The sequence below is a fragment of the Diceros bicornis genome, chromosome 40 (genome assembly GCF_020826845.1).
Source record: "Diceros bicornis minor isolate mBicDic1 chromosome 40, mDicBic1.mat.cur, whole genome shotgun sequence".
NCBI classification, from domain to species: Eukaryota; Metazoa; Chordata; class Mammalia; order Perissodactyla; family Rhinocerotidae; genus Diceros; species Diceros bicornis.
The window spans coordinates 12,873,177-12,885,100 of NC_080779.1; the positions used below are offsets into that span (position 1 = coordinate 12,873,177).

Sequence of the window (11,924 nt, forward strand, 5' to 3'; positions counted from 1 at the left end):
ATTGAATTCTGAAAAAGAGAAGAAAAATGTACAGCTCAGATCAAATCATTCTCAGAATCGAGACAAGGCCCATGGGCATGTTATTATATAACATTTTAAAATTATGCCTCAATCTGACATGTCATAAATGCCTGTAATGGGCACATATTTGTTTTTGCTCTAACTGATTAGGCCATTAGGTCTTTGTGAGCGCTGTGGCCTCAGGGAGCATCTTCCCCTGGTTTCCACCAGAGCAGCTCTGTTTCCCAGCATCTGTTCAGCTCTCTCAGGCACCTCGGCCTGCGTGGGCCCTGGCCGCTGCCAGCAGGTCAGGGTTGGGCTCCAGGAGGGAGGCTGTGGTGCATTTACAGGACAGCAGCCTCACGTCCCTGGGACCACATCATCGTGAGAGACAGTGGAGGCCCCGAGCTGCCCTTGTGCGTGGACTTCTGCTTCCGCAGGCCCGAAGGCCAAGGAATTGCCCTGGATTCAAACTCTGGGTCTCAGCACACTACTGAATGGGGAGAATAGCCTTGCCTGGCTGTACTCTGAAATGTTCCCACTATTGGGAGCCTCCCTCCCCACCCCCTCCCCCCAGCCCCAAGCCTGTCAGGGTGTTTTTGCCCTCATGGGAAGGGCCGGGTGAGACGTCTTGGGGGATCAGCTGGGCTGCATGGAGCTTCCGTCCCCTCAACTCCTGGAGACAACACACCTGCAAAGAGCTGGTGTGGAAGCAAAGGCTGCATTGTTTGCCCAGACAGCCTGCTTCTGCCAGGCGCCAGTGAGGGTGTCTGTGGTGCTGACGACAGGAAAGGGAGGGGGCAGAGGGTCCTCAGAGGTTCCACATGGCCCCCCTTTCTTTGGACTGTCACCCCTCTGGCTGCAGCTCGCTCCCCCCGTCAGACACATGACGTTGCTTGGAGGAGAAGAGCTGCAATGAGCCTGACCTTGGACTATCCTACTGGGTGTTATCTTCAATGTTTCTTCCATTCCTTGGCTGAAAAAAAAAAAGGGAGCATCTTACAGATACTGAGACAAAACTGCCTGGAACTTGTTTCTTGGTTTCAGATTCTTTCTCTCCTGGGCCCTACAGCCTTGTTCTCCTAACTGGGATGTCAGCAGCCTTCTTGGGGCTCTCCTGTTAAGCCCCAGCCCCATGCTAGTCTGTAGGTCCCCTGTGGCAGGGCTCCAGGAACCTTGCTATTCCTATGCCCCACCACTGCCCCCACGCCACCCCTCAGCCTCTATTTATGTGGCAGGATGATCTTCAAACCATTCATCACAGGACTTCTCACCCCAAAACACCATGGACAACCACTGTTTCTCAGAGTACTTTCCAGAGAACAACTAATAATAGGTCATGCAGATTAAAATGGTGCTGGGGCGGGGTGGGGAGCATTTCTGTGGTCAAATAAGTTTGGGCAACATATGACTAAGCAGTGTTAAACAGGTTATTTCCTGCAAGACATGCTGGTGTGCACCGTAAACCTTTGAGAATGTTGGGTGCAGTGTTTTCCAATTTTATTTGACCTTTGCAGAGCATCTTGGCACCAATGACCCACAGAAGGCAGTTTCAGGGGCATGAGTCTAGTAGTCTGATTCACACATTCTTCTAATGCAAGCACTGAGGATCTAGGGGGTGAAGCATAGCTAGTGAGTGGCAGATCACAAACTAAAAGATGCCTCTCTGACTCTGTGACCTTTGCAAGAGGCTCTGAGTCCTCTAGGAAGGAGGAGAGGATGGTGCCCACACTGCTATTTTCAGTGTGTTTTGGGACCACGTATCCTGGACCTTCATGCTCAAGAACGTGGACTCCGACTCCGGTTGGCCCCCATGTCTGTCCATCAGCAGAACTCCCGCCCTCAACACCTGCACTCCCAGAGCCCTGGGGCTCTCCGACGGCCCGTGTCCTCCTGGGCCCTTTCCTTTACAAGCATCAAGTTTCTAGAGGGAGACTTTGAGAGTCATTCTCTAAGTAAAGGGTGAGAGAGTCCCTACAATTATTCACCAGTTCACCGTGGGGCACTGGCTGGGCTCATTCTGCAGGAAATCCGTAATTGGGTGGCAGGGGGTATTGGGGTTAAAAACATAGAAGAGGAAACATTATACCCTGAAAAGGAAGAATGGTCTTCCCAACGTGGCAGCGTGATCCTGCAACATAAAATCACAAACCATTATGCAACCATGTTGTGCCAAAGGTCTTTCAAAGATGTCTGTGACAGTGGTTTTCAAAGTGAGGTCCCCATGCCAAAAGCATCGGCATCACCCGGGAACTTGTTGGAGATGCAAACTCTCAGGCCCCTACTGAATCTCGAGTTGGGGCCCAGCCATCTGAATTTTCACAAGGTCCTCAGCTGTTTATGGTGCACAGTCAACCTGGAGAAGCACTGGTATATGGGGTTCGTGCCACTTGCAGTATGTCTCCCCGAGTTTGTACAACTGGCATGTGGACACTGAGCCAGAGAAAGCAAACCCCCAGCAGCGGATGGCCTCAAGTGGCTCATTTGTGAGACTGGAGATGAATTTAAACAGCCAGAGGCCTTGCCTGGGGTTCCTTTCTGCCTCAGGACAAGCCCACGGAAACCTGAAATTAAACGCTCAGCCTCAGAGAAGATATCAGGGGCATACTGTGAGACCAGTTCTTTCCAGAAGCGATCTAAAGGGGCTGCAAAGTGGCTCCGCTCCAAGCCCTTCTCTGTCCTCTCAAGTCGATCTTTCCTTGGGGGTCATGTTCTCCACGGGGCTTACATACCTTCCTGGTCAAGTCCACTGCCGCAGCCCCCAAGTCCTGGGAGGGAACAAGGCACAGGTTAATTTAACGGGAACCACGTCCCCGAGGCTCACCGTTTTTCTCTGTGATCCTGCACCTCCCCGGTTCCCTTCCAAGGTAGCCAGAATTCGGGTGCAAACAAGCAGCTCCTGGGAAGGGCTAACCATGTAGCCAATTAGAATTTCCTGCTCGGGAAGGCAAGCATGTTTTCTTGATGGAGTTACCATTTGCGTCCAGGACGGTGCGAAATTTGCTCGCTCTTCCCAACAGCCTCAACCTGAAATTAACCTCTGGTTTAGGCCCAGGTTCAAGGACACCCGTTCCAGCTCCTGCAGCTTGTCTGTGCCAGTGGGTCTGGCCTAACAATGGAGGCAGACTCCACTCGGAAGGCTGCGGTCAGCAGTGGGTCCCACGAACTACTGCCCATGCTTGGGGTGACCAAGCGATTTTTCAGGACCTGAGCAGTGTCCTGGGGGTCTTCGCATTTTCAGAGCTAAAACCAGGAAAATCCTGGGCCAACTGGGATGAGATGGTCATCCTACTTGGGCTCAGCGTCTCCCCAAAATTTTCTTTTTGTGCTCTCCTGCAACAAAACCTTCATTAACGTTTTAACGAGTTCAGCTATTACTGAAACTAGTCATTTCTAAACTTAAAAAAATTTTTTTAAAAAGAAATAAAGCTCTGCGATATGGACAAAAGGGCAGATGGGGCAATGGGAAGCAGAGAATATCACCAAGGCAAACACTCATGTCAAGAGGAAGAGGAGGGGATGGGGAAAGTCAAAAAAGAACACAAAAACTAAAATGAAACAAATGGCTGAAGAGAGCAAAAGAGGCGAGGATGTCACCATGCTGGGCCACGGGCCTTCTCTCAGCTCTGCAGCCACCATACGGGGTCACAGCGGAGAGAGTGAGGCTCAGGGAGGTTAAGGAACTTGTGCAAGGTCAAAGTGCCAGAGCTCCCTCCCAAGGGGGAGACTTAGAGGCAAGGAGAGAATGCACGTGAGCCCCAAGGCAATGACCCGCATTTACCACGGTTAAATTAAATTTTAGTGGCATAAAAATATGGTGGAAGAAAAAACACATACGCGCTGCAGAAATTTCTTCATCCTTCGGTTGGCGAGCTTTGCAGCCAGACGCATTAAAGGGTGCACGGGAAGAAACTGCAACAGAAAGGCCCCGTGAGGGTCAGACACAGCACTGGGACACAGCCCAGGCCTCCTCACATTCCTCTCTACTCAGTCTCTTACAAGTGGCTTTAATTTTCAGAGCAAAATCCATTTCCGAGCCTAAGCTTGAAATTTTATGTTTTCAATAAAGAACCGCTTGCCTTGATAGCAGGTTTCAATTCCAAGACAACACTTAAAATATTCCCTTAGGGTAAATCAGACTTTTTTCTGCATTAACCCCCAGCATGCTGTCCTTCTGATATGGAGTGCATTGTCCCCAAGACGAATCTCCACGCAGAGCCTTTCTCGCTCTGCAGGTGTGCTCTCCTAATCTGAGGGATGAGGGGGAGGGGCAGCATCCATAACCCTCTCCCTGATGCATTTTATTTCCCTGTCCTTGTCTGTGACTGCCTGCATGCATGCAGACATACACACCTGTGTCTTATCTAGTCTTTGTGCATCCTCCCTGAGTATTCTGGCTCAGAGTAGTCAATTTGTGTCACAGACAGAGCTTATCTTTCCCCTTCCATTGTCCTTGCTCCCTTTGCACTGCCCATGGCCCTTGGTAATATCCTCATCCTTATCTGATCCCCATTCCTAAACCTATACCACTGATGAGTCTTTACCTCTCACGGAAAAAATATTTTGCTGGATATTTGTTTTTTTAAGGATCTTCCTGAAGACTTGGAAAGCCTTGATTATACAAATAAGTGACATCCTAACGGTAGAATTTCAGTTGCTGTGACTGAGCACCTGAATTAAAAATTATATTCTATGACCTTCCCAATAGTTCTCAGATTATACCCTGCAGAAATTGTCTTACACGACCTGCTCCCAAGGGTGACTCAAGTTTATAATAAGAACGTTAGAGGTGATGCTTCTCATTCCCATAGCTCAGCCACACCGTGGCAGTCACGGAAGATGCACATCCCTGGATCACTAGTGGGGGTATGGTACTTGACACTTTTCAAAGTTTGAAAAACAGAAGGTGATATGGAACAATGTAAATAGAGCTCAATATTTACCAGCATCTTCTTGTACATCTGTTTAAGTGCATAATAAAAAGTAATTTCTTACTTATTTTTTTCTATAATTTATTCTCTAAATTTTCAGATCTGCCAGCCTCCCACCACCCCTGCCCCAGAGAGAGCGAGCTAACCCTTGCAGCCCCACAAATGAGCACCCACTAAGCTGTTACACAGAGAGTCTGGAGGCCCTGCTGTTCTGCTTGTCTGCACATATTGATTAGGAAGGGATAAAAGGCATGCAGAGGGGAGTGACTTTACAGAAAGATGATTACGATAAAATACTGACCCCAGTTTTAACTGGATGTGTCGGCTCCTGACTTTTGCAGTAGTGAAATAGAAACTAAATAAGAAAAAAAAAAGTTGATTTTAGTACTAAGTGTCACTTGCTAAGTGTGGAAGTTGGGTGCTTTTGTTACTGGGCTGGGTGGCACTCACTCTTTTGTGTACGTCTTGATCATCCTGGAAAGAGAGTTTTGAGGAAAGTTACATGGAATTTTACTGGGGCAGGCAATTGAGAAGAATTCAGTATAAGTTACACCAGGGATCTTACCAGATTTACCGGAATATTAGAAAATAAATTGGCAATCTAAAAAGAAATCCATTGCGCAAACTAAGACTATAGTTGATGCAATATCTTACAAAAAGAAAGTTGCCAGCATACATCATTATTTTAAAACTTAATCTCATTTCACCTTTTCGATCTTCAGAGGAAAAACATACTCTATAATGTATCAAAGCAATACCCCAATCAATTCGCAGAGAACCATCCCACTAAGTGGTGGAATAAAATAATGATTGCAATTTTTAATTTGCTGCTGGTTATATCCTAGAATTCAGGTTTTTTTTGTTTATTTATTTTTTTGTGAGGAAGATCAGCCCTGAGCTAACATCCATGCTAATCCTCCTCTTTTTGCTGAGGAAGACCGGCGCTGAGCTAACATCTATTGCCAATCCTCCTCCTTTTTTTTCCCCCTCAAAGCCCCAGTAGATAGTTGTACGTCATAGCTGCACATCCTTCTAGTTGCTGTATGTGGGATGGGGCCTCAGCATGGCGGGAGAAGCAGTGCGTCGGTGCGTGCCCGGGATCCGAACCTGGGCCGCCAGTGGAGCGCGCGCGCTTAACCGCTAAGCCAAAGGGCCGGCTCGAATTCAGATTTTTTTGAGTTCGTTCAAATTGACCAAACTTTTTTTCCCCTAAAAGCTTTCTACATGAATTTTTACTCTTCTTAACAGAAAGCCCAGCTTTTCATTTCTACATCCTTGTTAGAGCACCACTGTGCCCTTGTACGCACGGATGATAGTCCAGGAAAAGCTGCATAGGCGGCACATCCTACTCAAGGATATGCTCTGAAGAAGGCGTCTTACAAAACGATAGTACAGGTTTCCATGGCTGTATTTTATATAAAATTGCTAGAGATGATTACTGTGAATGATCTTTTAAATATGCTGATCTGGCTATATTGACCATTTGCATCTCATTCACATTTAAACATTCTTGAATCAGCTGAAACTCCAATCAAGACAGAAAATGCAAGTTGTTAATAACACTTCTTATTTTATTGCTGTGGATACAACTACATCTTCCTAAAAACTTTGCGGCTAGTTTCTGCAGTGAAAGAAGCCAATACCTATGTATTCTCTCTCTAGCTCTCTCCCCCTCCATCTCTCTCTGATATGCACACACATGCATACGGGCAAACACACACGGATACACACTATAATTAGCCAACATTACTAATTAACTATTTCCTTATAATCACCACTTCTAAATCAGCAGAAAGTACTATTTTTACAGCTCCTGGTCTCTTGTCAGCACCTGTTCACAGTAGTGTGTGTGTGTGTGTGTGTGTGTTCTGGACACTTATTGGGAAGACAATTGTTTTTTGTACCATATTCATCAACTTTATATCATTACGTTTTAGTGCAAAAAATAACAAGGAATTTAAAGATGCTTTTCCAGGTGCTAAACACCACTCTCAACATTTCATAGGGACCTGTCTTGCTTTAATTTTTTCTTTTTAAAGAAAAAATACATTTTAAATTTTACTTATCTATCTTGTTTGTTATTTATTTCTCCAACTAGAATATAAGTTCCATGAGTTTTATCTATTTTAATCAGTACTGTGTCCCTAACATCTGGCACATGGCATGCTCTCAATAAATACCATTTTTGGATGGATGAATAATAGGGCTGTGTTCACAAGAATCTATTGCCCCTTTTCTCATCTAAACTTCTTCTGATCCCACGTGGTGATCAGAAACACAAAACACGAAGAGTTTCTGCAGGCGTCATTATTTGCAGAGCGTAACTGCTTTCTGAGTTGCCTCAAGGTGAAAGTCCCCTGGAGACAGACCTGGACTCTTCTGGAGACCAGAACCAGAAGTGGACTTAGAGCCTAGGGAACTCATCTAGACATTGGATAGTTGAGAGAACCAAGGCCCAGAAGAGGAAACGACATGCCGGAGGTCACACACAAAGGCAGCAGCCAGACCAAGAAGAGCCACAGTCTCTCTATTAATAGCTTTAAAATACTGGTAATTTTGTTCATTGAGTAATCCCTTGCTCTTATGCAGTTGGAAACAATGAACAGGATTGGTTTGGGAAAATGGAGAAGGTTGAAGGAAAATTACTTCCAAGTGGGGCTTTGCACTTGGGGAACCCCACAACCCAACTTCATACTGCAGGTGGCACATGCGACAGTCACGCTTCCACTTCCTCTGCTTATGTAGGGGACACCCTCACAGCCCTCAGGTTAGGAATAGGGAAGCCCCTTATGAGTGAGGTGAGGAGGTAGTGGGAAGGAGATGGAGAACTCTGAGTTCTTGTCTTGAATTTTTGCTCCGAGTACCAAAGCCATAAAGATTAATTGTCAGGATGAGAGATGACAATTGTCTTCAAACATATGCATAATGGTAAACTGAAAATAAGAAGAAATAGGCATGATAGATTTATGAAGTTTAAGACAGAAAGTGATGTTTGAGTCTTAAAAAATGAAAATTAGTTGCATCAAGAGACAATGGTAACAGGTAGCACTTAAGTGCTATCATTTACCATACTCTAGACACTGTTGAAAACACTTCACAAATATTAAAGCAATCAGTCCTCATAATAACATTACGAGGCTAGTGCAACCATTATTCCCATATTATAGATGGGGACACTGAGATACAGAGAAGTTAAGAAACTTGCCAAGGTAGGTAGATCTGGGTTTTGAACCCAGGTACTTTACTTTTAGAGTCTGTGCTGTTAACTGCAGCCTATGAAGGAGGCAAAGGCATTTTGGGCTAAGGAAAATCCTGTGCAAAGACATAGGGCCTGGTGCATTTGGGGAATAGTGGAAGTTCAATGTGGCTGGAGCATGGTGTGCTGTGGGGTGCAGGAGAGGAAGGAGGAACAGATGTGGCTCAAGGTGAAAACAGATAGTCTATGCTAAGAATCAAGGCCTCTACCCTGATACCACCCTCTTGCACTTTTGATTGAATCAACAGCTACTTTGTATGCATTGAAATATTTCTGTTGTGGTTACTGTAGATACTGTTAGGTCCTTTACATGAGATCTATTGTTTTGGAGAACTGTTATATCATAGTATATCTATTTGTAAGGTATGTTGTGATATGTCATAACATATACAATTAATGTAATTATATACGTATATATGATTATGATAATTTTAAGAATATGCGTGAACTACCAATATTTTATGGTAATTTATATTTAAGAGTTTCACTTATTTCCTCAAACTATATTCTTACACACACATTTACACATACACATAGAATTCTCCTGTAGGTAGCAAAAGAGCGTGCTTATTACAGATATCAATTATGGTGTAAATGCATGCATTGTTATAACTAGAAGAATTATCATGTATATATATATTAACTCTTTTTACCTTAGGCTGCCTAGAACAAGTTGCCCAATATGCCAGCCGCTAAAAATTGAGGAAAATAAGTCAAAGATAAGTATAAATTCTTAGTCAATAGAATTCTATTACGACAAATATAAAATCCTAAAATTGTCCCATTTATGAACCTTGCATTATCTTCTCACACAGTGACAGTAAATTTCAACACAACCCTCAGGATGCCTTAAATGAGGCCGTGAAAATGGCAACAGTGAGTTCCTGCTGCAGCCAAGAATCTTGTCTTAAAATAGTGTTAAGTTAACATTATCCACATGATATTTTCAAGGCCAAGACTAAATAAAAATCTCGCATTACTGAACCACAGCATACCTCAAGCTGCCCAACGTCCAGACCATCTGGAGGATCAGCTAAAGGCTGGGGAAATCCTATTGTGAGAAATCATAAAAATGTCAATTAGGAGAAAAGAAGTCATGGCATTAACTTTTAAATCTTTACCATGAAAAACATACAGAGATTCTATTAATACAATGTCGTTGAAAGAGTTTTTAAGGAAAACAAACTTCTACCTACCACTAGCAAATCTGAGATTTGTACCAAAATTAATTTAAAACAGTATGTTTTTTAACTTACCAAGAGTTAGCAGTACAAGAGTTAGCAACTCGGGAAAGAGGGAAAAAAATACCTAGGTAACAACTTAATTTGTATTTTGAAGGAATTTATGAGGATGGAATATCAGGAAATGGTGTTCAACAAGGTACGTGCATCAGAATCACTCTTGGAACTTTTAAGAAATATGGACCCCTGTCTCTCTGCTTTATAAGACTCTTCATGGGTAGGGTTCTGTGGAAGGTTGCTATCAGCATGCAGCTGGACGCTGTGCCAATCAACGTTCATCTGACCTAAATGAAGTCTTTATCTCGTTTGCATGTGATAGAACACTTGGAGCAATAGTTAATTCCGCAATTGAAAGAATCAATTGGATAACTCAAACGAACAAGATGAAATTAAATGAGATAAATATAAAATCTCGAAAGACTTTTAAAATGTGAGAGAAGGAATATCTGGCATATATATATATATATATATATATGAAGTATATATATTTTATATATTTATATAATACTGAGTGACATTTTGCTCCCTGCAATCTTCTATGAGCCAAGAAAAAGCTAAAGTAATCTTGTGCTGTGTTCAAATAATAGTATCCAAACCTTGAACGGTAATAGTCCTACTTAAAATGATAGGATATGTGGTAGAGTTAGAGGAACTGAGCATAGTTTTCTTTAGCAAAGAGAAATATTAGGAAGTGTATGTTAACTGCCTTCAAAAATTTTGAGAACTGTTGTAAGAGATATTACTCTTAGTCTGTATATCCCCAAAGGACAGAGCTAGGGCTAATGGATAGATGTTACATGTGATCGGGTCTCAGCTTAGTGTAAAGAAGTTTTTGATGACTGAAGCCATTCAAAAAATGCAAAGTAATTGAAACCAATCCAAAAGTATTTGTTAAGAGTTTCTGTGTTAATGATACATTGATAAAGACCATAGGGACCCTAACCTCAGGAAACATAAAATCAAATAGGAAAAAGAGGGAGATGGATACAAATATATAGACAGGTAAATAAAAGGTAATAACAAATTTCCAAAAGTGTAATATAAACAAGATTCTATTGGATTCCAGAGGAAGCAGCCACAGGCTGTCTTAAGTCTGGTAGTGACTCGGTTATCACTGAAAGTAGTCAAATAGGGGAATCATAGAGGCGATTCCTACTCTCTGGGAGAGGGTCAAGTAGATGACCAGATAATCACAGTTCCTTGCAATGCCTAGGTTTTGTGATCTCATTACAGGATGGCAAAGCAAACATACTGCTTGAAATATTTTGTTTGAATATATTTTCAAAGACTTTCTACTTCCCTAAATCAAAATTCTAATGGAAAAATCTGAAATTTTAAAATAGTTCGTGTTTCCAACCGCAGCTGTTCAGCCATCACATCCTTCCCTGCATCATATGGAAAGTTAGCTGGACATGGGTAACAGATTCCCGCTACTGACCCCATACCACCCCTGATTCCCTACAAACGCCTGGTTCACGGCAGTTGGCGAAGCGACGTCTGCGTCTGGTCAGCACCTTGGACAGCACCACAGTCCTGGGAAAACCTGTGGCCTGTGCTGCGCTCTCTGAGATTCGGCCTCCTAGGAGCCCACAGGAAAGGTTTCCAAGATTCCTTTTTCCTGTGAACGCTCCTGCGCCACCCCTCTCCAACTGTCCCTCAGGCCTCGGTCTTTGGGTCTGTAAACTCAGTTTTACCGTTCCTGTTCTCATCTCTTCAGAATTCCGGGAGCACAAATGTTTAAGTTGGGATCGTTCCCCAACTTATATCCCTCACAGTTTCGGCGCCACATCCTCTGGACAGCCCTAGGAAAGGAGCTATTTAAAGACAGTTCCACGGGAGAAAGTCGCCTCTTGTGGCAAAAGGCTGCAGCACCTAGCTCTGTCCACTCTCTCTTAAAGGTTAGAGACAAATGACCGGGTGGAAATGGGGGAAGGGGAAGAAATAACATTTGTCTCCCTCCAGAAACGCCCTGAAGGATTGAGGTCTGTCTCGGTCTTCCTTAGAGCTAAGACCAGCGGGGGTCTGATGAAGGGGTCCCCTTACCTGAAGAGGAGATCTGTAACATGCAGAAGCAATAGATGACCAAGATGGAACGGAATTGGGGAAGAAGATGTTTCATCTTCAGAGTCCGGTTTCTCTTTGCTGGCCACAGATGTGTGCTGCCAGGACAGGAATAGAGCATTTCCCAAAGTTCCGCAGACAGAGGCAACCCTCCACCCTGCGTCTGATCGGCTGTCCAGACGGTGCCTTTATTTGCAACGCCCCAGAGCCTGTTGGCTGAGTACCAATCAGCCTTGTGCAGGAGGCCCCTGGCTTTCTCATAAATGTCATGCTGGGCCCTTATTTGTAGAATAATATCTTCCTGGTGTAGGCATTGTAGCGAGTCATCTTTTTCAACCCAGCAATACAAAGTAAAAAGCAGAGAGTCATAATTGTTATTCTCTGGTGGTTTGAGAAACATTTCTAACTCAAGAAAGGCTTTTCCTCTTTTTTTAA

The 11,924-nt window shown here is 43.8% G+C and overlaps 1 protein-coding gene across 1 annotated transcript; it reads right to left on the minus strand.

The window, feature by feature from the left end:
* Positions 1-937: 937 nt before the first annotated feature.
* NMS (neuromedin S) lies at positions 938-11,547 on the minus strand. Its single transcript, XM_058534634.1, has 9 exons — positions 11,472-11,547; positions 9,183-9,238; positions 8,841-8,879; positions 5,382-5,405; positions 5,233-5,286; positions 3,838-3,912; positions 2,733-2,768; positions 2,090-2,131; positions 938-976 (listed from the first exon to the last, which is right to left on the minus strand). Exons 1-9 carry the CDS (start codon positions 11,545-11,547, stop codon positions 938-940), a joined length of 441 nt encoding a protein of 146 aa, XP_058390617.1.
* Positions 11,548-11,924: the final 377 nt, after the last annotated feature.